The following is a 26,211-nucleotide window of genomic DNA, read 5'->3' on the forward strand; positions in this document are numbered from 1 at the left end:
GCAAAGCCATAATATTTATGCGAGGACAGACAAAAATGTGTTCAGTAGCATCAAAAAGGCATTTTATCTCACCGGACACAGAAAATGGCCTCTATAAGCGTCATATATAAATACATGGCGAGAACACACGTCAATTTAAAAGATGTCAAGTTACCGCACGGCTAAGCTCACCTTTGCACAAAGCAAATGCATGTTTATTCAAGCACCCGCGCACATAAAAAAGGTTATTTACAGCATGAATGGCACATGTACAAGCGTCAAACTAAACAATGTACAGAATGATCCCACCAGTAGCCTGCCAAAGTTTGCGTCATCTATAACATGACCATGAGAATGTCAAAATATAGAAACACAAAACGGCATGAGGCCTTTTGGAGAAAATCCACTTTTTTTTTCATTGGTTTTGGTCCAAAACTGGAATATGTTGCACAATCGGGAACAAACCAAACCAGTTTGATGTGCTTCTATAGAAGCCTTCTGTATCCCGATAGGCTAATAATTCCTCATTCACATGGTTAAGGCAAGTTGAAGTTCAAACTTTGGCAAGTAATGGCAATCTCCCGTCCCATATAAATAAGTTGATTGTTCAGAAAAACAAAATTCTGATCATGCGACACTCCAGTGATAGCTTCAAGTCACTGCATTATTGCACATGCTCGTACGTCAGCTTCTTATTTTGCGGCACTTCAACCTCACATTCAGCAAACATGCATGTTAGAAATGCCAAATCACGACGCTTCCACACTTATAATGGAAGCTGGTGACAAAACATTGAACCGATTGCTGGTGTCTACAACTCATTGATGGATGCAGAAAGGATAAAATAAATCACAAAATAATCCAGCTCAGTGATGTGCGGTGAGGGAAGTGGTTGGTGAGGCACATACTCTTTAAAAATGTCAGATTTACAAATATATATACCCATAAGAGTTTTGCATTCAATTGGCCACTGATTATTTCTTAATTGGCTACTGGTTATTTCTTCTCAATAGCATTCTACGCAATTGTTTGTGGTCTTACCTTATTTGTAGATCAAGTCCATGGGCCTCAAAAATCTTGGTTACTTTTTTGTAAAAGTACAGCTTATTTTCCTTTAGTTTCGGCACCTTTTCTTTGTGCTTAGTTTGTGACAGCTGTTATCTCGTCTACCTCTACAACAAATGGGGCAGTATTAATCACCCGTTGGCTCACGTACGCCCCCCTTCGGTGCGGCAGAGTACTATTTGCCTCAACCTGTTCCTTTTTACTGCAGTTTTATGTCCCATCAGCAAAACAAAGTCTTTAACCTTTGCATTGGAACAGGATTTGACTTTAAAAATGTTCATAATTAGTCAAAACTAAAGCTCACTGGACGAACATTAATATTCAGTTTATATTATTTTTTTTTTACTTGTGCCTCACCTGCATCCCCTAACCGCACGTCACTGATCCAAACGGCCTACATTCCTCCATTATCTCGACTAATACATTGTGAATGTCAGTAAGATTTTTCATTTTAAAATCGAAATATCTGGTGATCGATGGAATCAGATTGTTTTCTTTGAGTGAACTTTCCTGGATCACACACACCGCACATATACACCGCAGCTCAAAAATTAGGTCACTTGCAAATATCTTTAGACTTTTTTTTTTTTTAAGAAAAGCATTATTTTAAATATCAAATTAAAGGGGTACTTTGCATTAGTCAACTCTGTCTGAGCCCATCTTGTGCCTTTAGGGTAGCAAAAAAACACCCCAACAGAGGAAAAACAACCAATCAGAAGTCATTTAGATAAATGCTTTTCTTTATAAAATCAAAAACATATCCAAGTGACCCCAAACGACGGTGTATATGCGTGTTCCTCTCATAGACCTCATTTTTACATCCACAAAACACCTTTTTCCCTCCACAGGCTCTCGGAAGAAGACCCTCCATTTGGGGGCGTCTTCAAGCCGCTCCATCCGGCTTGTCACTGAATCCACCAGGGATACATTTCACACACCTTCTGTCATACACACTGCTGGCAGTTACACTCAAAGAACATTAACTGCATGTTTGGGGGCTGGCGAGGCTAAAAGGACTTCGCTAAGGCCTGGTTGGAGACAGAGGTTAAGAGAAGTGGGGAAGGGGGGGCTCTTGATTTGAAATATCGAGGTCACAGCGTTGAGGCTGGTTGTTTGGTGGATTACTGCAAGCATTGGCTGGTGCGCTTCCTGGCAGCAGGGGCTTCGACGTAGGCGGTCCTCAGGCGAGGGACATCAGCAGGTTGCTTTCGGGTACCGCCTCCTGGCTCCTTAGCTGCAAGTTGGAGAAAAGATTTTCAATGACATTGAACATAGCACCGGGGGGGAAAACAAAAAATATCGTTGACTACATATGTCCCAAAAGTCATGTGAATTAGAAAAAATGGTGATGGGGGTTATTCCACTGCAAACTCATCCAAGCATGCCATTTTGTGTCATAATTGATGATATTTGGAAAAAAAAGAGCATCATAAGTGCATGTCTCCCATGCACATGCCCCAAAGACAACCCAGGTCCTCCCTGACCTACTGAACTCAGTCAAGATGGATCATTTCCTCATTAGTCTCACTTGAGCATGGCTTTGGCGCCATCTTGTGGCATTTTAGGGTTATACACAAAGTACAAAAAAACATGAATAGGTGAGTTTTTTAGTAAAGAACAAAATTTTAAATAAATAAAAATAATAATAAATAAATAACTTTGAATTTAAAGTGTGCAATGTGTAACGTGCATGTTAGGTCCACTGATGAATGACATCCAGTTCACCCTTGACCCTGATGAAGGCATGTTCTACACAAAAATGGATGGATGGTTTACATAAGTGATTAAATGGGTGGTGGAGTCTATAAAATGTCAAAGCGTTGATGTTGACGTGATTGCAAACCACAAATGCACAAGGTAAAAAAGCTGCCCATCCAAAAAACCAAAATCAACATCCGGGGCAGCCTCTACCTTTTCGAGCAATTACCGGCATAGGGAGAGGAAGAGGAGGAGCTTAGAGAGGAAAGTCTCAGCTCGTTCTTCTGGAGGTGTTCACGTGCAGTGACAGAGACGAAGGGACAAACAAACGAGAAGTGATGGAATCACATTTAAGACTAAAGAGAAAACAGGACAAAATCCTGGTACAAAGTCGGATTCGGCCTGGGGACGAGTCACATCGTTAAAAATGACATTTACATTTCCTTCTTTTTTTACCTCCAAGTTTGTCCTTGCTTTCTTCAAAACATCACGAGTCCTTGACACTGTTAAAAACAAGAGGAGTTTGTTTATTACCTCCACCAAGGAACCCATGTGGTAGCATATCATCATTTTCCACACTCTCTTCCACTCGTGCCATTTTTGGTCATCTCTTCAAGCGTGACTTACGCTGGTTCACAATGAAATGCTCCATGTTCTCCTTGGTGCGACTGGTGCTCCTCAGTCTTTGAATCATCCCCTTCAGAAGCTCCTCCTGCTCAGACACGCGTAGCTTGAGGGACAAAATCTCCTCTTGCATCGACTGCTCCTGTGTTCAAAGCGCATGTGAATACATAAAAAATTTGAATTTCCATTACGCTGCTGGTGCAAACCTTCTTCAGGTTCGGGATGGAGGCGTCAGTGCTGGGTAGCGCCGCCCTCCAAAACATTTTCAGGAGTGAAGCCGCCTCCTCCAAAATCTGCCTCAGGGTCTTGGTGTTGGCCAAGAGACTTTTGGCATTTCCATACTCCAAAAACTGCATAATAAGATATCGTTGGTCTAAAATATGTGCCTTGGTCAGAAAAGCAACTCACCAGCTCACTGCTCTGTTTCTGGTTAGCTCCCAAAGGCGACAGATCGCTCAATGCCGTCTCCATGCGTTGCACGATGCTGCGACCTTCAAGGACTTGTTGCTGCAGAGCGTTGAAGTCATCCACGTGACCCACGGCGTGGCGGCCGTAGCGGTTAGCGAAAGAGCCATCGGGGGCGTCACCTTCCAGCTCGGTGTGAGGGTCAAGAGGGTCTGTGGTGCAAATACAAGAACATTTCTTTCATTCCAGTTTGGGAAGCTTAGTAGCGATTCAAGCAAAGTGCTCACAAAGCACATTAGAACCAAACAAGTGAAGCCACAGTCATGTGATGAGGTTAAAAGTCACACCGTTGGCGGCGCTATGGTTGTCATCCAGGTCCGAGTAGGGGGGGCAGGGAGACCCACAGTTAAAAAGACCAATGTCCCTGACAGGTGGAGAAGGGGCCGGGTCTGCGGAGCACACATACCGGGCTTGGACACACATCACACCGAAGTTGGACAGTGAAGCCCCGCCTTTTTTTTTTTTTTTTTTTTTTTTTACCGTGGAGCAGCTGTCGCTTGTAGACGTTCTCCCTCTGAGGGCTGGCGCTCAAGGCCGACAGGGCCGGCGTACGAGGGGAGCCGCCGCCCAGCTTCTGCTCCAGCTGCTTGTGGAGCTCCAGCTGCTTGAGGGCGCTGCTCTCCTGAACGCCGCTCTGCAGCTGGGCCCGCAGACTCCTCACCTCGCTCAGTAGCTCACCCAACTCCACGGGCAGGCCGGTGGCCTCACACAAGAAACCTGAAAGCATTTTATTTATTTATTTTCCCCAAAAATGACAGTTGTGAGAGGGTCATGAGACAAACCTTTGTTGGATTTGGAACTGGAGCACACGCGATCGTACACATGAAGTTCGGACTGCAGGGAGTGGATGAGCTCTCTGCTCTCGCTCAACTGCTGCTGCAGGAGTGACGACTCGTGCTGTGCTCTGAGGACGCACATATGTCAGTTACCATTAAAAAAAAAAAATCCCCAAACCTTTTTGCCTGCACAGACCTGTTGATCCTCTCCTGCCCGGCTTGCCTCTCCTGCCTCAAGGCGAGGATCTGCTGTCCCTGCTCCTCACTGTGCGTCTGAAGTCGTCTTAACTCCTCCTTCCACTGCTCCGCCTCCAGCTCGGCTTGCTTGAGGCGGGCACGTGCTGCAATCAGCTCCTCGCACGAGTCTGAGCGAACCAAAAAAATCATCCACTCTTGGCCTGACGAAAAACATTCCAAGATGGGTTTTACCTGTACTGGCTTGTAGACGTGACTGCAGATTCAAGTTCTCATCTGTCAAGACTCGGATTTCGTTGGACAGATGTGTGACTGTGTCCAGCCCCTGAATGTAGATGTTTGTTGGTGCTCCTGATCCACACAACAGAAACAGATTAAGGAACACTTCAAACATTTCTGGTTTGATCAAGGGACATTCTGCATTGAAAAGAAGTGCACCTCCATCCCGCCCAGGGTTTGCCAGTTTTTCCTCCAGCTGCTGTCGGAGCCTCTCGTTGGTCCTAATGGACTCTTCCAGGCGCTGTCGGAGACATCGCACCTCCCGTAGATGTTCTCCAATTACATTCGGGCCTGAAAACAACACATTATCTAAGCAAAGGTGTGCTAGTCCCTCTTGAACGAACCTCGAGACACACAAATTTACCTGTCTGGCTGTTTTCTAAGATCGGGATTCCAGAATAGTTCCCCATAGACTGTGTCGTGTTGTCCCAAAAAGTCCCTCCTCCTGTCATCATTCCCGAGTCCGACTTATGCGAGTGACCCTCTGGAATGCCGCCCAGCTGGTACTGTTGAAAGGCATGATGGTTGTAGCCTGAAAGGTCGCACTGGTTGAGGGCACCGGGCGAGAGAGCGAACAGAGGCTTGCCGGAAGTCTCCGGGAATCCTGTCAACAAAATTACGAATGTGTGAGCAAGACGAAGGTGACACAAACTCCCAGCCAGCATCCCCTCACCCCTTATCTGCTCATTCATCTGTTTGTACAGTGTGTCCAGTTCTGGGTGAACAGCCATCACGGAAAGGGCCCGAGGGTGGGCTTCATATGTGAACTCTGTACCCCGGACATCGAGGTCACGAGATGGAGGGAGGGACGAGGAGAAAGGAATGCCGAGAGGGGCTGGATGGGAGAATGACAGGAAGTAAAGAGACAGAAAAGAAACTAGGACGGGATGGGTGGGGGATTTTTCCAGCTCATGAATCCTCTACCTCTCAAGGACGGACTGGTTAAACCCCCAGAAAGCGTTCCAGGACAGCTGAAGGAAGATTTGAGGGGTCCACGAGGAGGAGGGATAGAAGGATGGGCTGAAAGATGATGGAAGATGAAAGGCAAAACAGAGAGACAAAGGAAAATAGTGTACAAAGATTCAGTTACCATCGTGATCGGATTGTAGCCGCTGTTCCTGTTCCTGGTAATCTCTCGCGTCCAAATCAGAACACAGATCCAGGTCTTCATTGGTTTGACTTTCATCGGACACCAAGGAAGTCCTGTCTGACGGGTCGGTGGTCTCCGAGAGGGCTTGGCAGCTGGATGGCGTCTCGGGGCGCTGCTGCAGCTTGTTGTGCAAAGATTCGATGATTTGATCTTTTTGCTGAAGCTCCTTGCTCAGCCTGCAAGTGTTGGGAATAAAATAAGACGTGGCATTCATCTTAGACTCAAAAGCATATTTGCATTTCCTTACAAAGCTTCAAAGTCACCTAGCAACAGATTCCTTTCTTACTGTTTAAGTTGTTGATGCAGCATCCTAATGAGCCATATCTCTTTGGATCGACCTCGGCCATTGGTCATAGAAAAAGACCAAAGCGAGTTCCTGTATATCGGACAGCTCTTGGAAATCTGTGATTTCCACAGCGGAGCCATTTGAGCCTCAGTAAAATCCAAAAGGAAAAAAAATACGTCGACGGTGTTTGCTTCTACTAATTAATCCCAGGCGTCTACAGACGACTGATACAAATAAACACACAAAAAAAATACGAGATATGTGAGCGCTTCTTCTCTTCAGCGGCACTGAGCCGCTTAACAGGAGTCTTTATAGCCAAATCATCTTAACAGAAAAGGATCCACGCTACCTGCTGCAGTGGATTAGTGACCATCTGTCAGTTCTCATCCAACCCATCCATTTTTTTTTCAAACAATTTAAAAAAAAAAAAAAAAGAATAAAGGAATTATACTATCCTTAAACTTGTGAGATAAATATCTAACTCAGTCAAGCAAATTAAGATGACTCACTGCAGGGCGAGCAACTCGTGGCCTGTTTTGTCAACGGGGCTTTCCGCTCCTAAATCAGGAAAGGCACAGGATGGACATTGGCAAAAAAAAAATGTATGGAATGACAACAAAGGAGCTGAGGGTGCGCCTTACGTCCGGTGAGCTTGGTGAGCAGTCTCTGAGCCAAGGCGGTACTTTGTGAAAGCTGCCCTCGAAAGCTCTGCCCCGTGTAGTAGTCGACGTCGTTGGCCCGTAGAAGCTCCTCAAAGGCCTGAGAGGTAAAAGAGAAAAAGTTGCAAGGGAAATTTTGACAAGTGATCCATGTTACTTTGAAGAACCTTGGTGGTGTCACCCAGATGCTGGGTGAGGATATGGGAGATTCCTTCACCCTCTCTGATCCTCTGCCTCAGGTGGGAGAGCTCACGAGCTTGGGCTTGGATGAGAGAGTTGTATTTCCTGCAAAAGGAGGATGAGGAGAAGAGGTCACAAGATTGTTAGACACATCTATAAGGTGTTGCTGATCATTTTATAGCCCACTCATTTTCCATTGGTAAAAGTTGGCTAAACTAAAATAGTTGAATGTTGCTTTGGCGCCATCTTGTGGCATCTTGGGTCATTTCAGAGAGCATAAAAATAGTTTCTATTCTGTTCAAGGTTGCAGAAAGCTGAACCTATCCATTGAAATAGTTTGGTAGAGATGCGTTTAAACTTACCCAGGCCACGTGGTACATTTCTCCTCCTCTGCTTGGCTCTTCCCTTCCAGCTTGGAGCTCTTCAATTGGGCCTCCAAGGTTGCGACACGTGCAATGAGTTCTTGCAGCTCGCGACTGGGCTTGGATCCAGGTGGAGTTGCTTGGGTGTCGGACATCCAACCTTCATCCTCCTCCACGCCCTCGTGGGCGGGTGACATTTCAAAAGCCCAGTTTACCTTCAAAACAGAAAGTTGCGGGTTGAAGGATCATTTTGCAGTAAAAAAAAAAAAAAAAAAGTTGATATGGAAATACCTTGCGTGGCGTCCGCTCCAGGCTGGAGGCGTAGTCGCTTGTGGTGGACAGGGAGCGAACACGCATCTGAAGGCCACGGATTACTTTGTGGCAACGGGTCAGCTGGGAGCGCAGATCCTGGACTAGATGATGCAGAGCTGACTCATCCCCAATTTCATTGGTACGGCTGCTTCTACTGGCTTTGTACCAGTCACCTCCCAAGCTCTCTTGTTGATGAGACAACGACGTGCACATCTCGAGGTCGTCAAATTCTGAGGACGAGAAAAAGTTTCTTAGGTTCCTAAAGGCTGTGGGATTATTTTCAATCTAACATCATTCCTGTTTTATGTGTTCACGCAGTGTGTGTGTGTGAGGCATCACCTGGGCTGCTGGCGTCCTCCCTCTCAGCTTCATTTTCACTACGTCCACAAGTCTCATAGCCCAAATCCTGCAGATCCACTTGCACCTGCTTACTGGCCTGCTGCACGGACGTCTCTGCTGCAGAAGCAACCAAACGTTCAATTTACCGCACAAATAATTTCAACTCCGACCACACTCACTGAGCAGATCCCTGTAGTCCTTCAGTTGCTCAGCCTGAGCATGAACCGTGGCTTCGGACACCATCAGCCTCTCCTGCAGCTCTCGGTTCTCCGAACAAAGGCGGGCCGAATGCTCACTGAGACCTGGCTCGCTAACGCCACCCGCGGGCTCGAACTCCTGCGACAGGAATGTCACATAAAAATTCTCATTTTCTTATTTGATTGGAACATTTCTCAAAACATTTTTGGTTTGGAGATTCCACACTTGAGCCAGGATTCAAACCCAGAACATTAATGCTAACCACTACTCCACCATGCTGTCTTTTTAATAAACATTTTACCTTGACAGGCTCTGAAGATGTAACCCCCTCATCATCATCATCATCATCCATGTAGTCTTCCTCCTCCCCAGTATCATCGTCTTCCTCTCCCCGGTGAAGGCTCCCGTGATGTTCTTTGAGGAACTGGTTCTCCTTCCGAAGCCTCTGCAGTGTGCTCCTTTTAGCCAACAGTGCAACGTTAGCATTAAATTGAGAGGAAAAACAACGGAGGGAGCCGTCACTGCACCTCATCTGGGTCACCGAGGTGAATCCCTCCCGATCGAGCTCGGACTGTATTTCTTTTAGCTCCAGTTCAACCGTCTGTTGGCTAGTCCTCTGGAATTCAGACTCTTCTTCATGTCCATGGGTTGTTTGGGTCTAAACAAACACATTTTGTTGTTATTAAAATCCCAGTCATGGAAGTTAAGGTGCTATAAATGGATATGGAAGAGAAAATCCAACCTGACTGGAAGACAAACTTGCAGATGTGACTTTGTCGTCCTCCTCTATGCTGTCTGTGAACTCATCGCCGCTGCCGTCTTCATCATCTCCCTCCTCGTCTTCGGAGCTGACTTCTGGAAACACAGCAACCGCATTTAGACAGTGACTTTATGTATTTGTTTTTATATCCAAAGTCACTCCTCTTCCTTTTATTTTGGAAAATCTTTTCTAGTCATTGTGTACGCTAACACAGCTCCACTCTGACGTGGAGTCACAGAGCTGTGGGGGGAAATGTTATGTCATCTCTTTCCAGCTGGCCAAAAATGCAATTGGGGTGGAGCAAAAGCAAACTAGTGGTGTGTGTGTTACTGAAAACCGTGGCCATTCTGAAAAACACAGTTTTAGATTGTATGAGGTGGCAATAAGAAGACTGTTTGGACTGGTGTGCACAGATTTTTGTGCAGTGACAAATAATCAGTGGCCACATGTTTAGGTACATTTGCATAATCGAATGAGGCTGTATCAAAATGTAGAGGTTAAATGAATAAAAGCGTTTTGTAAAATTAGAAGTGGGCGTGCATAATTATGTGGTTAATGTCATGTCAGCATTAAGTGGCATCATTTAGGGTGTTTATTTTGCTTTTGTGTGTTTTAATGGACTGGAAGATGAATGCTGAGCAACAGTATTTGAACTTTGGCATACTTATGTGACCACATTGCTCATTTGGTAATTTATATTGGGGTGTTTGGGGAATGACAGTCATGCAAACGTGGAACGCATGCCAATGGGACAAAGAAAGAATGTGATAATGTCATGTGTGCTTTTGTTTAACAAATGTTTGTTGAGGGTTGTGGAATTGTATTGATAGGAAATAGGAACCAGGGTTGTTGAATTGTTGGGATCTTTTCAATATTCTTCCCATAAACACAAGAAAGAGAAATCCATAAAGAGAAGAACTCCTCTTAAACAGAGAAAAACAGCACATATTTATTTTGATGCATTTGAAATACAAAAGTATTGACAAAGAATGTCTGAGGAGAGATAAGAGCTTCCAGGATGGATTTACCAGGAAATACCTTTGTTACCTTGTGTTGCTTGGCGTGTGACGAATCTAAAGTGGACTACAGAAGCTCAGGAGGAATCTTTTTTTCTGAGGAGGAATTTGTTTACGGGTGTGAACTACTACTTGAAGACGACGTCAAAGAAATAACAGATATTGCGCTGTATGTGTAAGGCATGGGCTTCGCTTTCTCCACTAGACTCGAAGAAAACGTGACTGTGGCTCAAAGGCTGGTAGAGTGACTTTGGTGAAACATGGCAAAAGAGAACAGTTAGCACACTGACAAGCAAAAAATGCAGGCAATTTTTTTTTTTAAACCATATCAAACATACTCACAACACCATTAAGTATATTAATAAGCAAGACTCCATTGTGGTTAGTGTTCTTTGATTATGTTGCGTCTAGATGTTTTGATCTACGAGCACAACTTTTTAGTTTTCTTCATCACACCAAACATCACACAACATTTGCGATGGTGCCCCCAGAGGCTTGACCCTGACCGTTCCCACCTCCTAAGTCAGGCTGCCTTTTAGTGGCCCGTTCCAGTTCGAGGGCCATGTTCTGAATCCGGCCCAGGACCTCCTCCAGCTGTCCGCGAAGAGCCTGAACCGAATCCAGTTGAGTGTGGAGGGTCAGGACCTCATTGGAGCTGTTGAGCGGAAAGAAGAGTTAGATATTGCATCAAAAGTGGGTGAGAAAGGAAGACAAAGTTCTTGTTTCCACCTAATTTTGCAAATCCTACCTGTCACTGTTGGCGTGAACGAGATTCTGGTATAATCTCTTCTCGGCCTTGAGGGCACCGTTCAGCTGACGGTACTCGGAGACGAGCTGCTCCAGCACGTGCTGATTTGTTACGGACACAAACGAATGAGACTTGATTGTGAGCAAAAGGTGTGAATGAAGCAAGCACATACTTCGGTACAAGCTGTCGCAGCTCCCTTTGCTTGCTGAGCGGCAAAAGATGAACGTAGAGTAGCGAGCTCTTTCTGCAAGGAGTGGATTCAAAAAAAATTTTCAAAAAATGGGCAAAAAAACCCTCGCCATCCACATGTGTACCTGGGCTTCCTTCTCTTTCTTCAGCAATAATTGCAGCTCTTCCTGGAGTGCCTTCACTTCCGCCTCGCTCTCTGTGGACGACTGCATCATAACTTCTTCTTGGTTGTGCATCATCTCCTGATGAACCACAAAACACAGTAAATACTTTGCAGAGGAACACAACAAAATCGCTGAAAAGGGGCTACCTTGATAAAGGCTTCTTTTTCTCGGAGAAGACCTTGCAGATGCTTCACATCCCCGCCCGTCTCCCTCTCTTTGTCTCGTCTCAGCTCGCACAGCTCCTGCTCTCTCTGCGACAGCTGCTTGCGGACCTCCTGCAGCTGACCCGTGCGCTCGCTTATCACCAAGGACAGCCTGTACGAATTGTCCTGAGATGCAGAAAACAGTCATGTTGGAGATATTTTGGGCGATGAACCTAAACTGGAACATCAGTTGTACACCACAACAAATAAAACGCTCATAAATGTGGTACCTGCAGGTACTGGTCTTTGGCACCGAGGGTGTTGAGTAGTTCCGACACCCGTGTTTGGTGTTCACTTGATTGGCGGCTGCGGTCCGACAGCAGCTCCTGGAAGAGCTTCTCCTTCAGCTGGAGCCGAGCCTTCAGCTCCTCCACCACCTCGGCGGCGCCGGATTGAACTCTGCCGACGAGGGCTGCCGTCAGATCCTGCGCAGACAGAGAAGATGCTGGGTGAGCTTTGTTCTCGTGAAGCTCGAGAAACCGTACGTGTTTGCGACCTGTGTTTCTTTGCTGCGAGCCTGAAGTGCTGCTTGTAGTTGCCCGATGATTGTGTCCTTCTCCCTCAAAGCGCTCCTCTCCTTCTCCTCACTCTGCTGCTTCAGCCACTGGAGGTTCCTGTAGGCCTCGGCCGCCTGCTCCAGTTCCAGCTCTTTCCCTCGCACCAGAGCGTCCAGACTCTAAAACAAGCGCACACCCTGCTTAACACAAGTGTACAAATACACGCAAGGTCAACCTCGCAGCTCAAGTGTACCGTGATGGTCTCCTCGTTGTTGGACAGGATGCAGCGGAGCCTGTCCAGGTCTCGATCTTTTTCCCTTAGCGCCAGCTGCAGCGTCCTCACTTGACCCTCACGTTCATCCAGACAGCGGAACTTGTCATCGATGGAGCGCTGCAGAGGGAAGCAGAAGGTTAAGCATCATAAACATTTATGTTGCCAGGTACGAGAGGCATCCTACCTCCAGCGCTTTGTCCCGGTCTTTAATTCGCTCTCGTAATTTCTCAAGAAGCGCATCCCTTGGTTTGGAGCTTCCTGGTGTCTCCAACATCTCAGAGTACTCCTACAAAATAAGTTTTGGATGTTTATGTGGAGGATGTATGATATCACGTGTGAGGGCTTACCTGTAAGTGTCGCTCCTTATCCTGCAGGGAGTGACGGAGCTGTGCGATGCTTCGGTCTTTTTCTCGTATCACAGCGAGTCGCTCTGCCTCGGCTTCCTTTAGGGCTTCTTCTTTAGCCTGCAGCTCGGCGCGGGTTTTCTGAAGCATGCAACACAAGTCCTGGAGCAAAGAGTAGATATCATCATTTTATTGGTTGAATCGCACATACACTCGACTTTTGAAACCGCCACAAACCTGATTGTGTTTTTCAGTCTCTTCCCTGTGCTGCAGCGCCTCCTGGAGGTCAGCATTCAGTCGGTCTTTGAAGCGAGCCAGATCCTCACCTTGTCTCTGACTCTGTCTGAGATTCCTCTGGCTGGCCTCCAAATCCAGACCCAAAGAGAACAGGGAGCTCTGCACTGCCACCAGCTCTCCCTGCAGCTGGGAGAGCATTGCCGACTCACTGACGCCCTCTAGAGACTGAAGAGGGAATTGGCAAGATGTTATTGTCCATCATAATTTTTTTTTTTTTTTTAGTATTTTCTGGCTGTTTGTTGATGTATCCATCATGCCTAACATCTCACCTTGGTTTGTGCGATTTGATTACGGTGGGCCATCTCTCGCAGCTTGTATAATGTGACATTCTGCCCCTCGATCAGCTGGTACAGCTCCTGAGCCTTGAGGCAGAAATTATAGCGATTAGCGTGCACGCATAAATCAAATCCATTCCATTCCAAGATGCTCACCTCAGTGTCTTTGGTGCCGATGGATTCTGTGAGGTCCTGGATGGTTCTCTCCTGACTCTGAGAAGCCTGGCGGAGGGAACGAAGCTCACACTCCATCTCGTTCAGCTTCTCCTGAAGTTTCTACACGTGGAAGCAGACATTTCAGTCAATCTTGCTCAGTTATATGTCTCCGAATTTGTCTTACCATATTGTTGGAATCACTCTCGTGGATTTTGGCTTGCAGGGACTCCACCTGCATTTGGGCCTTCTGCAGCTCGCTGACACATTGACCAGCAGCACACTCGTATTGGTTCAACTGGCTTTGCTGCTCCTCCACAAGGTTCTGCAAGAAACATATAGACAAAAGTATTGAAACAGATTTTGATAGCTTTCAGAAACGGGTCCTTGGGTCTGAGATCTTCTTGACTACATGCATGAGTACAGCTATTATGTTTACATAACCCACATGCGGGTGGAAGGCTTTGCCTTAAGGGCAGTGGGTGAAATTAGGCCAACTGTCTCAGTTTTACATGTCAGGGGGGAAAAAAAAAAAAAAAAATCATGTGCCTTAAAATGACAATGCCCCTTTTGCTACATGTAATTGGGCCATGGCGTGGCTGGAAGCTTGCTGACTGCTAACTCAATGTACAATCCACAATGGCTGACATCCTCTGACTGCCTGCTGTGTGAGCTGGCTAGATATTTCCAATTCTGCTCGCCAAGGTTTTATACCTGGTGTGGCTTTGGTGGCGGACACTCGAAATAAACATCTTCCGAATTGTCTTCTATATTACTCCGGTTAAGGACATGGTCCGTCCCAACATTCAGTTGGATCGAGGGGGCTTCCAGCTCAGGTGTTGCCATGTGGTGGTATCGTTCACCATCCGGAGTTCCAAAGGTTAGCTCTAGAATTGGATCGGGTAAGTCCAATCTTCCATGATTGCTGCTCCGTCGAAGCAACACTGGAAGTTTACTGCCTTTGCTTTGGACCGGTCGATGGACAGCATAATTTTGGAGCAAACAGAGAGCCAGAGAGAGGCTTGGTCCAGGAGATGAATGGCCATGTGGAGCTCTGTCAGGGTGGGTGTCAGATAGCCGGTCATCCATTGGCTCTTTGGGAGAGTTCAACAGTTCATCTCTGGTGACCTCATGCTGAATGCAGTCCTCAGTGGTCTCCAAGGATGCTATTGAAGGACTGGAGCTGACTCTTCCTGCTAGCGTTTGGTCACTATCTGAAGTCCTTGACACATCCTGAGAAGCAGGAACTAGAGTCAGAGAGGATGGCGGTTCATCTGGTTCCTCCCCGTTTCCTTTTTCCTCTAATTCTGCACCACTGCCTCCAATGAAGCTGGCGGAATATCTGGTTGAGGGGCCACAAGAGGTACTCCTTGCAAGCTTCCTGGGCACCTTACAAACAGCTTCATAGTCAGAATCTGCCACACGCCAATGGGAACAACCCCGGCATCTCCTCGGAGTGGTGGGCATACAACGGTGAGGCCCCGCAACATCTGACCCTGGCCCAGCCGAAGACTGAGGGTGGTGGTGATGGTGGCAATCCGTGCTGTCGTCAGCCCAGGATTCATACAAAGAATAGACTAGGTCCTCCTGAAGAAGAGCACAGTACTTTGCATGGGTGAGGCCTGAAATATCCACCATCCCATCTCCTGCTGCTTCCCCTTCATCCGCAGAAGTCGTGGCGCTCTCTAGCGAGTTTGTCTTCCTGTACAACCCACCGATACACTGCCTGAGCCGGTGTTTCTCTTGCAGGAGCCTCTGAAGCCTCTCGATGGAGAGGGCCTCCACGCGGGCTATCACCGTGTCAAAGCGGTACATGCGGTCCAGCATGAAGGCGCATTTGGAGCAGGCGAACTCCCCACGGCCGTCCCGCGCCAGCTCCTGGCCGAGAGCGTGTGACAGCAGAACCTGCAGGTTGAGCTTGGTGGCCGGGTGGAAGATCCACCGGCGCTGGTTGCCGTAGAGATCCCGTCCACAGATACGACATGTCTCTTTCATTTTGTTGTCCAACATTGAACAAGCTGCCTTTCTCTCCTCTATGAAAAGTGCATTATGCTCTTCATATTATTCTCTCTTTTGTTTGGGCACCAGCACTGATTAAGCTGTCGTTCATTTTGTTCCTTTATGACCAGTTATACTACACTAACATATAAATTATGACCAGCAGGCAATTTTACGGAACACCTTTCACCATAGTTAACCTGGCTTGACAAGAAATACGAGCGTCTAGTTAGCCATTACAATAAAACCAGGTGAGTCTTCTCCGTCAGGTGTTAATGGTCCATAGCAACAGGCGTGGTGACGTAGTATCAGAAATATCACCATATTTCGACTAGATATTTAATTCAAATAAGCGTTGCTAGGTAATCCAGCCAGTTCGCTCCTCTGCACCATTCATTCAGCCGACAGTCACGAGCCGCTGCGCCGCCACCGACTTCATCACGACTGTCGTCCGAGAACTGTCCCGGCGTCGCTTTTAATGCGGAAAAAGGCAGTCCGTAGCTGTATTCCCAGTTGATGGAGGGCTATGGCGAGCGAAGGGCGCTCCTTTCCCTCGTTTTACTGCCGTGTGTTACCGCGATGGTCAGGTGTTACGCTCTGCCTGAGATCTTCCGGGGAGAAAAAGAGGAGGCAGGCTGAACCAGGCTCGCAGCATCGGAGTGTACCATTTACACAAAGAAGGGGGTTTCAAGTCCGTGGCCAATACACTGCTTACTTTGTTTTACCGAAAAAAAAATATGCACCATCATTAAAGTACACCGCCTTTACTATAAATGAATAAACTATGTAGGGTCGTGAGATATTTGTCTGTCTTCGGGTTAGCAGGAAATAGACAGCGGCGTGTTCCCCTTTGTGTGGGCGACTTCCTCCTGCTCAGTGAGCAGAGCTCTTCTCGCTTGACTGATTTGCGTGAACTCCCGAATAACATTAGTAACGCTCTAGAAATTTAAAAATCACACCCGACTGCAATGTCTGCATTAAATTGTAAAACTGCATCGATGACGTGAAATTAAAGTGAGCTGGGTGGGGGTAAAAACCCATCACTTTCATATTTAATTCAGAGTAACATCGAAAATGACTTTGCATCCAAACCACCATGCATGTTAATTATCCAATTATCCAATTTCACCTAATTGGGTCATGTAAAATATTATTCAATCTATGCCAGCAATGTATTGTGACAGTCAGCCATTATTTTATCACCAGTTTGTGTATTTGTTGCCTAGAGCAGATATTTCAACAACGATGTGAGTGTAGTCGTCAAACAACAAGGTCTTTCTCAGGAATCTGTAATTCATTTGCCAGTTTTGGCTGGCATTCAAGCAGATGGTCACACCACTGTCATGCTGTAACTTTTGCATGCAGGAAAAATTCTCAGAGGAATCATTTGTCCTGTTAATTTAGTAACTTAAATCTCCTGCAGGGAAGATTTGACGTGATGTCCTTCTCAAGTTCATTATCTGAAGGGTAAATGCTGTGGTGTTACATAATCAAATCTGTTTGGATTTGTATTGGAGCAGCTGCATAGAAGTAAATCCAAATAATGTACTAATAGTTCTGTCCAGCCTCTCTTGCCTGGCAACAGTGGAAGTGATACACACGATACTCCCTCCTCTCTGCCATAGATTGGGATCTAAATGGCTGAGGTGTCTGGGGAACAAATTAAGAGCTCTTGTGGTGTCAGTCTGGAAGCACATCAACTCGATATCAGCGTATGTCTGGCTCACATGGGGGGTGGGGGGGCTTCAGGAGTCAACCTGATCTATCGACAGGCTGACTTGAAATCAGAGTCGGTGAACTCCGAGAGTGCCAGATACCAGCATGCATATGACAGAGGGCACCACATTGGAATGCTTACACACAAACACACACGAACCCTTTTTATCTCTGTAAACAGAACTCTCCACTCTGTTGGATTTATATAACTCATGCTGACATTGACAAGGTTAGAACAAAAAACTTTGGACCGTATTGTAACCATTGGTTCTAGGCAACCAAATTGTTCTCATTTTAAAGTTGACTACCGTGTTTTCCCGACTATAAGGCGCATCGGACTAAAAGGCGCACCTTCAATGAATGGCCCATTTTAAAACTTTGTCCTTATATAAAGCGCACCGGACTATAAGGCGCACCATCATGTCAGATTTTTAATCCAAATCAAATCATTCTCCATTTTATCTTTTTTATTTCAACTTCAGATGCAACAAATTACTTTATAATCACAAAATAATGATCCATAGTCTTTTTGATTCATAGTCTTCAGCGAGCCACTTATGATTGATTTCATGACACAATGCTTCAGGCCAGTTTAAATTTAGTCCATATATAAGGCGCACCGGACTATAAGGCGCACTGTCAGCTTTTGAGAAAATTTTAGGTTTTTAGGTAAGCCTTAATAGTCCGGAAAATACGGTAATTTTAGCATGATCTTTAGCAGTGATCTTGCACTCGTGTATTAAAATGTGAACATTTGACTAGGCAGGTATTTTGCATTACACCCCACTAAATGGATTTGATAGTTAAATTCCAAGTTTGAAAACAAATTATTGCGTGAGAGACAACATAATAAAGCTCACTGTAATAACGAGTAGATCCTGAATTGTCTATTGCTGCAAAGACTAGTTTACTTACAAATATCAAGAAATTGAGTCATTTTACTTGCACTTATTTTGGTACATATTAGTTTGGCATACCTGCATTTCCTGTTCGATGCGCAGCCTCTCATGACCGAGTTCCTCCTGATAGAACTGCATGTAAGAGAAGATGACGCTAAAGTATGCATCTCGTGGACAAGCATCAATAATTAAAAATGCATGGATAGAAATGACCACATTGCATCCTCCCATTTAAGAATTTTCACAGAAATAAAAAAATAATTAGAATAAAAGCCACACAATCTGTGACCACCTGTTTATGTCAATGTGTGTTTGTTTAAAAAGTTCTCCGTGTGCTGAAATAACTCTTCTGGCCTACATGATCAGCTGTTTAAATTAGACAGAGGAATGTGACATATGCTGCTTCAGGAGCTTCTTTCCACTGGAGAAGTCTGTCGAGAAGAAATTCCGTGGACAAGTGGAATGCGGTAACATTAGAAGGTTCGTGACAATATTTGTGACGTGTTCTTGGTATCTTAAAGGATTGACGCAGTTTGTCGTGTTAATAGTGTACATGAGGGTTTTAAAAGCTACCTCCACATCTTTGTCCTTCTGGAGTAGAGAAGACGACAGCTCGTGAACCTGGCCCTCCAGCTCCCCAACCCGATGTGCGAGAGTCGTCCTTTCCCCGCTCAGCTCTGTGATGAGGGCCTCCTTAGAATGAAGCTCTTTTGTCAGCTCCTCGATAATTCTGAACACACACAGAGGCATCGTTTTTATTCAGGATGTTTACAAGACACTACAAAAAAAATCGAAAATACTTTACGAGATGATAATGGATGGTCTCAAAGTCTTCCAGAATTGGATATGAATTGCAAGAAATTAAAATATTACAGAAGAAAACGATTGTTTAGCTCTATCCAGAATAGTACCTGGGGAACAATGGCAGAGCTAGAGGGGGGCCACGGGGCACTGCCTCCCCCCTGAAATATGTTTGGACCCCATAGGACTTAAGAATTTGACGTATGTCATGTTTTCCTCATTGTCAAGTAAGAATTTCAAGCCTCTACGATACCCCCATGAATGTCTTTTCTTTTTACCTGTCTTTATTGGCGTTGACATTGTGAGGCCTCTCATCCACAGCGGTGTCTTCCATAGTGGCATCTTGGGAAAGGTTGCAATTGTGGGAGTGTGACCCAGTTAACGAGACAGACCTTACTGCCTCATTGCGTGCTAACTGGGCCTCCTAGAAAAAAAAAATGTACACGCAGAAGGAGCCGCTGGGTGAATAGAACTGTGTCGTGGTATATGCGATGGCGTTGTGAGGACGCTAACTGACTTCCTGCAAGAACTGTATCTTGGTCTCGAGCACTTGCTGCATTTGTTCGATCTCCTGCTGCCTCTCGTGACAGCGTCTCTGCACCTCTTCCTCATTGTTGTTGGTCAAGCACTCTGCTGTTGTGCTGTCAAAAGATAAAGACGGGATTGTCATTTCGAAGGCCGCATATGTCAACGTGGGCATGATGGAAGTTTTAGTTTTATGATGACATCATTTGCTTTAAAAAGGCGAGCTAACACCGCTCCACATATAGCTGAGCTAATATTAATCAAGTCGACCTACCCGTCCGTCGTGTAAGGGTTTGATTGTATTGGGTCATGCCAAGATATACCCAAATGTTTATTTTTATACACCCGAATGTGGACAGTTCATTAGGCACACCAGCAGAATCTAATGGTGGTCTCAGTACAACATCCATAGTTTGATGTATACTGCAAAACAACCATTTTAAAAATGTGCTGCCCTGACACATGTTTTTATTTTTATCTCTCGTTTGCTCACAAACGCAACGGGGTGCGAGCATCTGTTTACCTCACGTTGTCCGTCATTGCAACGCTCCCAGAATTCCCGCTCCCAGAATGGCACACGCCACAATGTCGCCACTGCGTCCCAATCTGGAACTTTGTCTGCATTCATATTTGGCTCACTCCAGCACATGCGACAGCTCGGATAACTTGGATATTTTCAACCCGTCTGAGTAATGCCTACATCTCATATGTTGAATGGAGGGTCTTCACTCACTGAGCATACATGACCAATATGGAGCATAACCATGTGTGCAAAATTATTATTATTATTATTGAAATTAAAATGAATTGATTCCCTTTAATGTACACAGTTTTTACTTAATATGAAATATATTCCATTCCTGTAAACTGCATGAGTGTGAACTTACAGAGCTTTGTCCAGAAGCTGCTGTTTTTCTTGGAGCTCCTGCTTCAAGCTCTCTACTTCCACCTTCAGCTCGATGTTCTGCAACAAAAAGAAACACAAAGCTGCCAATTCTATTCATTAAACTTTTATTGGGAATTATTTACTGGATTATTATAGTGATCATCAACCACAACTAAAGTTTGTTGTTGTATCTCATATATATTTTAGCATTGTTTAGCATTAGCATGTGACCATATCTGTAAATCTTCTAAATCTAAGGTTGGCTACCTAAAGCTGGCTTGAGATCACTTCCTAATCTCTTCATCTGCAGAGTGAAACCGATCTTGTGGGTGTTTTGTATCATCAATTCAGAACCTTCAAAGTTGCTATATTTAGAGCAGCCTCTGGTGGGCAAAGGTTAAAGTCTTCAGTCTATTTACTTGCTATAGTGTGTTTCTGCACACCAATGGTGTCCAAAGTCCGTCCCACGGGTCATATCCAGCCCGCAACTTGTTTTTTACCGGCCCGTCACAAATGCATCAAGCTTACTATTTTGAACACTAGGTGGTGCTGGTCTAGCAAGGCTAAACTAAAAAAAGGAGTGGGCGTGATGTCATCAGTATGGAATATGCTCCAGAAGTCGAGTATGCAAGAATGTACAGGAGAGCAAAAAGTCAAGCCAAGACAGTGGCCTCATACGTCACAACATTCTTGCTAAGCTAATAAAACACCACCAGTCATTTATTTTATCATCTGAATGAAAACTGACTTTATAATAAAGTGACTTGGTCTCTTGCTAAGTAAGACATATGATATTATATATATTATGTAACATACAATATAAAAATAATACAATATAATAATAATTACAAATTCAGTAGCATCTTGGGAGTGACCCAACTTTTATAAGATTCAACACGTCATTCTGAAATTTTTGGGGGGAATTCTCAGTTAGGCGTGTCTAAATCATCATCACAAGATAATTACTAATATTCCTATTATATAATGAGTCACCTCAGCACTGATGATGACTAATGTAACACGCTGATGAGAGGAATGTGTATTTTGTGTACCGTGTGTCAACATCACGGCTCGAGCCTTCAAAACAGCTCTATATATAGACAAGCGTCAGGGTACACCTGCTATTTTAGCCCCTGTTGGCCATTCAGCCCTCAGCAACAAACTCCTCGAATAAAACAGGCCCAGAGTGACGAGAGTACACTCACAAAATGCTAGCAAAATTCTCACAGATTCCATTCTCACAGTCAGAGAAATGGATTTTGTAAGAGGACGCTAACGAGTATTTTGCTCACAGGTCGTCAAATCAATAAGACAAACACACAATGTCTCCTGTCAGACTGACTCGCATGCATGTGCATTTTACTCGGGTTAAAAATAGCGTATCAAAGCTTCCAGAGGGATCGCTATGTACCACCTAGGCTGTGCTGGGTTTCACGGAAATGTTTAGACAGTGGGCAGCTAGCCCTCGCTCTTGACGTCCTACCAACAGTAACAACACAGAGCAGCTTAGCTGCCAATCACTAAGTGATTAAACTGTGAAGATAAAAAGATTCAAATTGACATTCAATCTGGTATGCACTCAGGGAAAGACTGAAGGCTAAATCTAAAAGACATTTTCTAAAATAATCTTGAGAAATAAGGATATAATTAAAATAATCATGAGAAATAATGATATACCGTGATTTTCGAACTATAAGCCACACTGGACTATAAACCGCACCAGCTAAAACTTGGTTTACAGTCCGAAATTTACGGTAATTAAGCAGAAGTACTTAAAACATTGCTAAGACACGCCACAACAACAACAACAACAAAAAAATCATCCATATCATCCATACAGTGTATAATATCACATTGCATTGTTCCAGAAAAAATTTCATTTGGAGATTCATGAGATAGGACATTAGGACACATCATTAGGTACATCTATGCAACCTAATGACGCTGCAGACAAAGGTGAAACAAAAAACCTTAAACTGAAATTTGTGTTTCTCATTAAGCAAACCTCATGTTAAATTTATTCATGTTGATCTAAGCAGCCAGAAAAATACCAGTCGCAATTTAGCTGTGTTGGTCATCGCAAATAGCTAGGTCATTAGATTCTTTATTGATCCAGAAGGATATTCATTCATAAATCCCGAAGGGTATTGATTCATTAAAGTGGTACATGTACACAACCAAAGGATAAAAAAAAACCACACTGTTGCAACACACCTCTCAAGACCAAACAATCTTTCATACCTGAATTTTGTTTAATTTATTACTGAACAACAAACTAAGGCTATTGGCACCGCGCCTCCATATTTGCCACAGAAAAATGTGCCTTGACAGAAATTTGCATAAAAAAATAAACCTGTTACCACTCCTTGTAAAAATGCAATCAAATGAAACCTTAACATTGTTCACAATTACAACATTCCGAAAAACAACACAGGTATTGATGAGGTCAGCTGAGCTAACAAACTGGAATTTGATCCCACCAACGTTTTTCTTTTTTTTTGTGCGACAATCTCAGTAGCAGAACAAGGTACATTTCCATACTCACCGTTCGATAGACATCTTCACTGCTCTCCTCGTATTTCTGCTGAATTCTCTCCTCCAGGAAGTAGATGCGTAGCTTGAGGCTGAAGTTCTCCTTCTTCAGGTCGCTCAGGTGCTGTGACAAAGTGCGGTAGCCGTTAGACATGACCGTCAAAAGGCGCCGACACGGCTTGACATGTCCGTTACAGGTTAGAAAAAATAATAAAAGTCCTTCTCCGTATCACGGCATGTTCAAAGGACGTGTGCCTCTCTTGCGGGCAGGTCGTCCTGACAAACGCCGCCCCTGTCGGGCCTCTGACACCCCATTGAGAAAATCACACACTTTCAAACGAATAAATAACACACACAGAGACTACGAGAGAGCATCTGTGCGGACCGAGCGGTCATAGATGCACCCGTGTCAGCTCCATGGTGTGATCTGGGAGCGAGGGGATGGCATTCGGGCTTATTTTACAGGAGCGCACATCCCTGGAATCTCAGACTGCCAAGGGAATTGGGTAGAAGTGGAGGGGAGGGGGAAAGGGGTGAGGAGGGGGGAGACTCGCTGGGTTTGCAGACACTTGTGATATGATGGGAAGTCTCAACCTCCTGCAAAAAGCAGCAGCTGACATTGACACACACGAGAACAAATATCATATTGAAATAAAGGTATAGTGGAGACTGAGCTTCCTCAATCCAAGTCAAGTTTATTTATATAGCCCTAAATCACAAACAAGTCTCAAAGGGATTCACATATACAAAAAATTGACAATTATTCTCAAACATCCCCTGATCTTAAACTCCCTCACTTTCCTTAAAGAAGACACGTCAGCAATTTTAACAAAATCAATTTTCTACTGAATCTCTAGTCTGATATAAAATAAGATTCAGTTATGACTAATAGTGATCCGGAAAAGGGTTATTTAAACACGCGGGGATACGTCACTACTTCCTGTTTCGGATGTGATCACTGAGCATGTCCATTAAAGTATCCCATTACAAGCTAATGATCAATAATTCAGAGTAAAATGGGTCAGACAGCAAAGTTAGCGTCTGCATAGATTTCGGATGACATCATGTGGCGGATTAACGCATGAAACGTTCACTTTTGTGTTCACATATATTTTGTTCAAATGTGAAGTCACAATCGGGAAAAAAAAAATGGTGCCTTTGATGCACACACCAAAATTATTATGTAAAGCTCTGAGTATAACGCTAGCTGCCAAACACAAGTATACTGTATGAATATGTTATTTTGCTGGCCTTCACAAATATGACAATGAAAACACACAACTCCAATTCAACTTTCCTAAAATAGTAAAATTGTACACTGTATGGCTGGACCTGTAATCACCCATTTGACCACAAGATAGCAACAAAGAGCAAACTGTCTCGGATCACAACAAATAACTGCCAACAGGGTTAAGAGACCAGAAAAAAAATGCAATATTTAAGGAATATATCGATATATACCTGTTCAAATTGCTTTAGAGTATGAGGCTGAAGAGGAGGAGTGTTGTCTGCGTCGTCTCGACACACATCTACACACAAGTTACAGTTAGGAAAAAAATAAATACGCTTTGCGGTCCGTATAAAAATTGCATGTTCGGCCTACCTGTCACGATGCCTGTGACTTTGGATGATGCTTCCTCCTCCACAGCACTGTGCAGAAAAATAAATTGTATTGTCGAAATCCTGGATTGTAGGTTAATACTTAAATCATCGACAATATGAAGAAATATCAATGGCATTATTTAGTAAACAAAAAAATGTCAATCAATACAAACTGTTGTATAATCCTTCTTCAAAAAAGACACCTTTTGCCCAGATAATAGCACGGCACGTCTCTGTATCTTCTCAATCCGCTTTATGATGTGGATGATACTTTATGACCTGGAATGACTTTCACTTTAGAGCTGTATTTTTTATCATAAGATCAAATACCTCAAATGTCTTGACCTCTTCATGTGTTTGAAGTGTTCTGTCAGGTACTTGATAGAAACACTGTGCATGCTGAATAATAGTTGTATTAATTGGTGTGTTGTATTTTTCCAAGTCAAGACTTTAAATTTGGGACTCTGGGGAAAAAAAAAACCTACTCATCAAGTGTGAATCCGTACTACTACCTAAAAAAAAAATTTTTCAGTGCATGACCTTTGCACCCCTGAGAAGAAATGGGTTACTGGGCACAGCCATTGATTAGCACATGAAGTACACCCAGCAGGGAACATTTGGAGGGATTGGGGAAGCAATGCAGCCTGCAAATAAATCAATACTTCACTGTGCTAACTAGCCTGCTAGCATTGTGCTAAAAATAAACCAAAATGAAAGCAGCACGACCCTGGCATACTACCCATCCAGGCAGGCCTAAAGCTCCCAATTGCTCTTGCGCTCATCCATATATGGCACATTCCTAAAAACAGCTGAAAACGACAAGACAAGTTGCAGCATGCCAGAGCTTAAAGTTGAGCAGACTAATTCACATCCCCACATTGCTGTGCTCAAACCAGACAATCGCAATGAAACACCACTATTGTTTTTTTTTTAAATGTGCCACACTGCAGTATGTTAAGAATTTACATGCTCAGCATCGTGGATCCTTTCCTATATCTTATATGACATTTTTTCCTCCATTACTTTTTTCCTAATCAAAATGGGTCACCAATAACACTTCAATTTTCAATATTGACGTGACAGAAGAAGAAAAAAAATGACAAATATGCAAATGGTTGCCGCTGGGCCTGCGATTTTAAGGACAATTGGCTTTAACCATACATGTCGCATGCTTATGTGATAAATCTTGGCTAATTGTCATGCTGCGTTCACGCACTGCTTTTTCCCCCCCATTTGCGCAGCATTACCTTGAAAACAAATAAAATAACAATACAAATACAAGCACCTCACCTCTTACACTCGCCCCACATCAGCGATGGACTCCGATCCATACAAATACAGAAATTCCTTCGCAATCAATGTGGATCCATGTCTCCTTTAAAGCACAGCGTCTTCTTCAGCCACGGTTATCTTTTCATAGCTGTGAGGGAGCAGTGTGGCGTGTGTCTGCAAGAGGAGGAGGAGGGGAAGGAGGGGGCGTGTGCGTGCGTGCGTGTGCGTGCGCCCTCCGTGGAGCAGAAAACGTGACACAAAAGAGAGAGCACTCTGCAGAAGAGCTTGTCTATTGCAGCAGAATGAGCATGAGATGGACCTTTGGGTTCCTACTTGCAACAATATAGAAAAAAACATTTATTGCATATTCTAGATGTTGGCAATAACGGACTTCACTAATGCTGCTGGCACCATAGCAAGGATAATGAATAAATGGCAGCCACAGTTTTTCAAAATAAGCCATAAAATGTAGCCTGAATGGAGCCAGTTTAAG

General features: G+C 44.4%; 1 protein-coding gene across 7 annotated transcripts; it reads right to left on the reverse strand.

Annotated features, from left to right (window-relative positions):
• Positions 1-403: 403 nt before the first annotated feature.
• On the reverse strand, positions 404-25,921 carry LOC148387406 (myomegalin). Of its 7 annotated transcripts, XM_088396848.1 has the most exons (49): positions 25,737-25,921; positions 24,448-24,494; positions 24,306-24,373; positions 22,858-22,968; positions 20,314-20,390; positions 19,419-19,542; positions 19,180-19,325; positions 18,674-18,830; positions 18,179-18,232; positions 13,675-13,812; positions 13,491-13,610; positions 13,329-13,421; positions 13,000-13,224; positions 12,766-12,924; positions 12,603-12,704; positions 12,398-12,535; positions 12,141-12,323; positions 11,878-12,072; positions 11,591-11,773; positions 11,406-11,522; positions 11,264-11,335; positions 11,092-11,192; positions 10,859-10,998; positions 9,310-9,422; positions 9,095-9,225; positions 8,869-9,025; positions 8,549-8,705; positions 8,370-8,486; positions 8,010-8,260; positions 7,719-7,933; positions 7,344-7,461; positions 7,159-7,276; positions 7,027-7,075; positions 6,172-6,407; positions 6,006-6,101; positions 5,755-5,916; positions 5,446-5,685; positions 5,241-5,372; positions 5,037-5,153; positions 4,804-4,972; positions 4,614-4,735; positions 4,312-4,548; positions 4,119-4,220; positions 3,775-3,983; positions 3,573-3,716; positions 3,370-3,508; positions 3,199-3,245; positions 2,972-3,026; positions 1,518-2,278 (listed from the first exon to the last, which is right to left on the reverse strand). In XM_088396848.1, the coding sequence occupies exons 1-49, from the start codon at positions 25,775-25,777 to the stop codon at positions 2,166-2,168; spliced, it is 6,537 nt and encodes a 2,178-aa protein (XP_088252974.1). In that variant the 5' UTR covers positions 25,778-25,921; the 3' UTR covers positions 1,518-2,165. The 7 variants fall into 7 exon arrangements, with proteins under 7 accessions (XP_088252968.1, XP_088252974.1, XP_088252971.1 ...); XM_088396842.1 differs by lacking the exons at positions 18,179-18,232; positions 18,674-18,830; positions 19,180-19,325; ... (4 more) ...; positions 24,448-24,494; positions 25,737-25,921 and adding an exon at positions 14,202-16,272 and having other exon boundaries at positions 404-2,278; XM_088396845.1 differs by lacking the exons at positions 18,179-18,232; positions 18,674-18,830; positions 19,180-19,325; ... (4 more) ...; positions 24,448-24,494; positions 25,737-25,921 and adding an exon at positions 14,202-16,276 and having other exon boundaries at positions 11,406-11,519.
• Between the last annotated feature and the right edge of the window lie 290 nt (positions 25,922-26,211).

This window comes from Syngnathus floridae, chromosome 14 (assembly GCF_059516105.1).
Source record: "Syngnathus floridae isolate MCC-2025c chromosome 14, RoL_Sflo_1.0, whole genome shotgun sequence".
Lineage (NCBI taxonomy): Eukaryota > Metazoa > Chordata > Actinopteri > Syngnathiformes > Syngnathidae > Syngnathus > Syngnathus floridae.

Excerpts from the sequence above, each read along its gene's own strand:
- LOC148387406 (XM_088396842.1), bottom strand. The coding sequence starts at position 15,497 with ATGTTGGACAACAAAATGAAAGAGACATGTCGTATCTGTGGACGGGAT. Across the intron at positions 12,073-12,140 it reads GCAGCAAAGAAACACAGGTC|GATCTGACGGCAGCCCTCGT; the intron begins GCAAACACGTAC and ends CTGTCTGCGCAG. Across the intron at positions 6,102-6,171 it reads GCTACAATCCGATCACGATG|CCCATCCTTCTATCCCTCCT; the intron begins GTAACTGAATCT and ends ATCATCTTTCAG.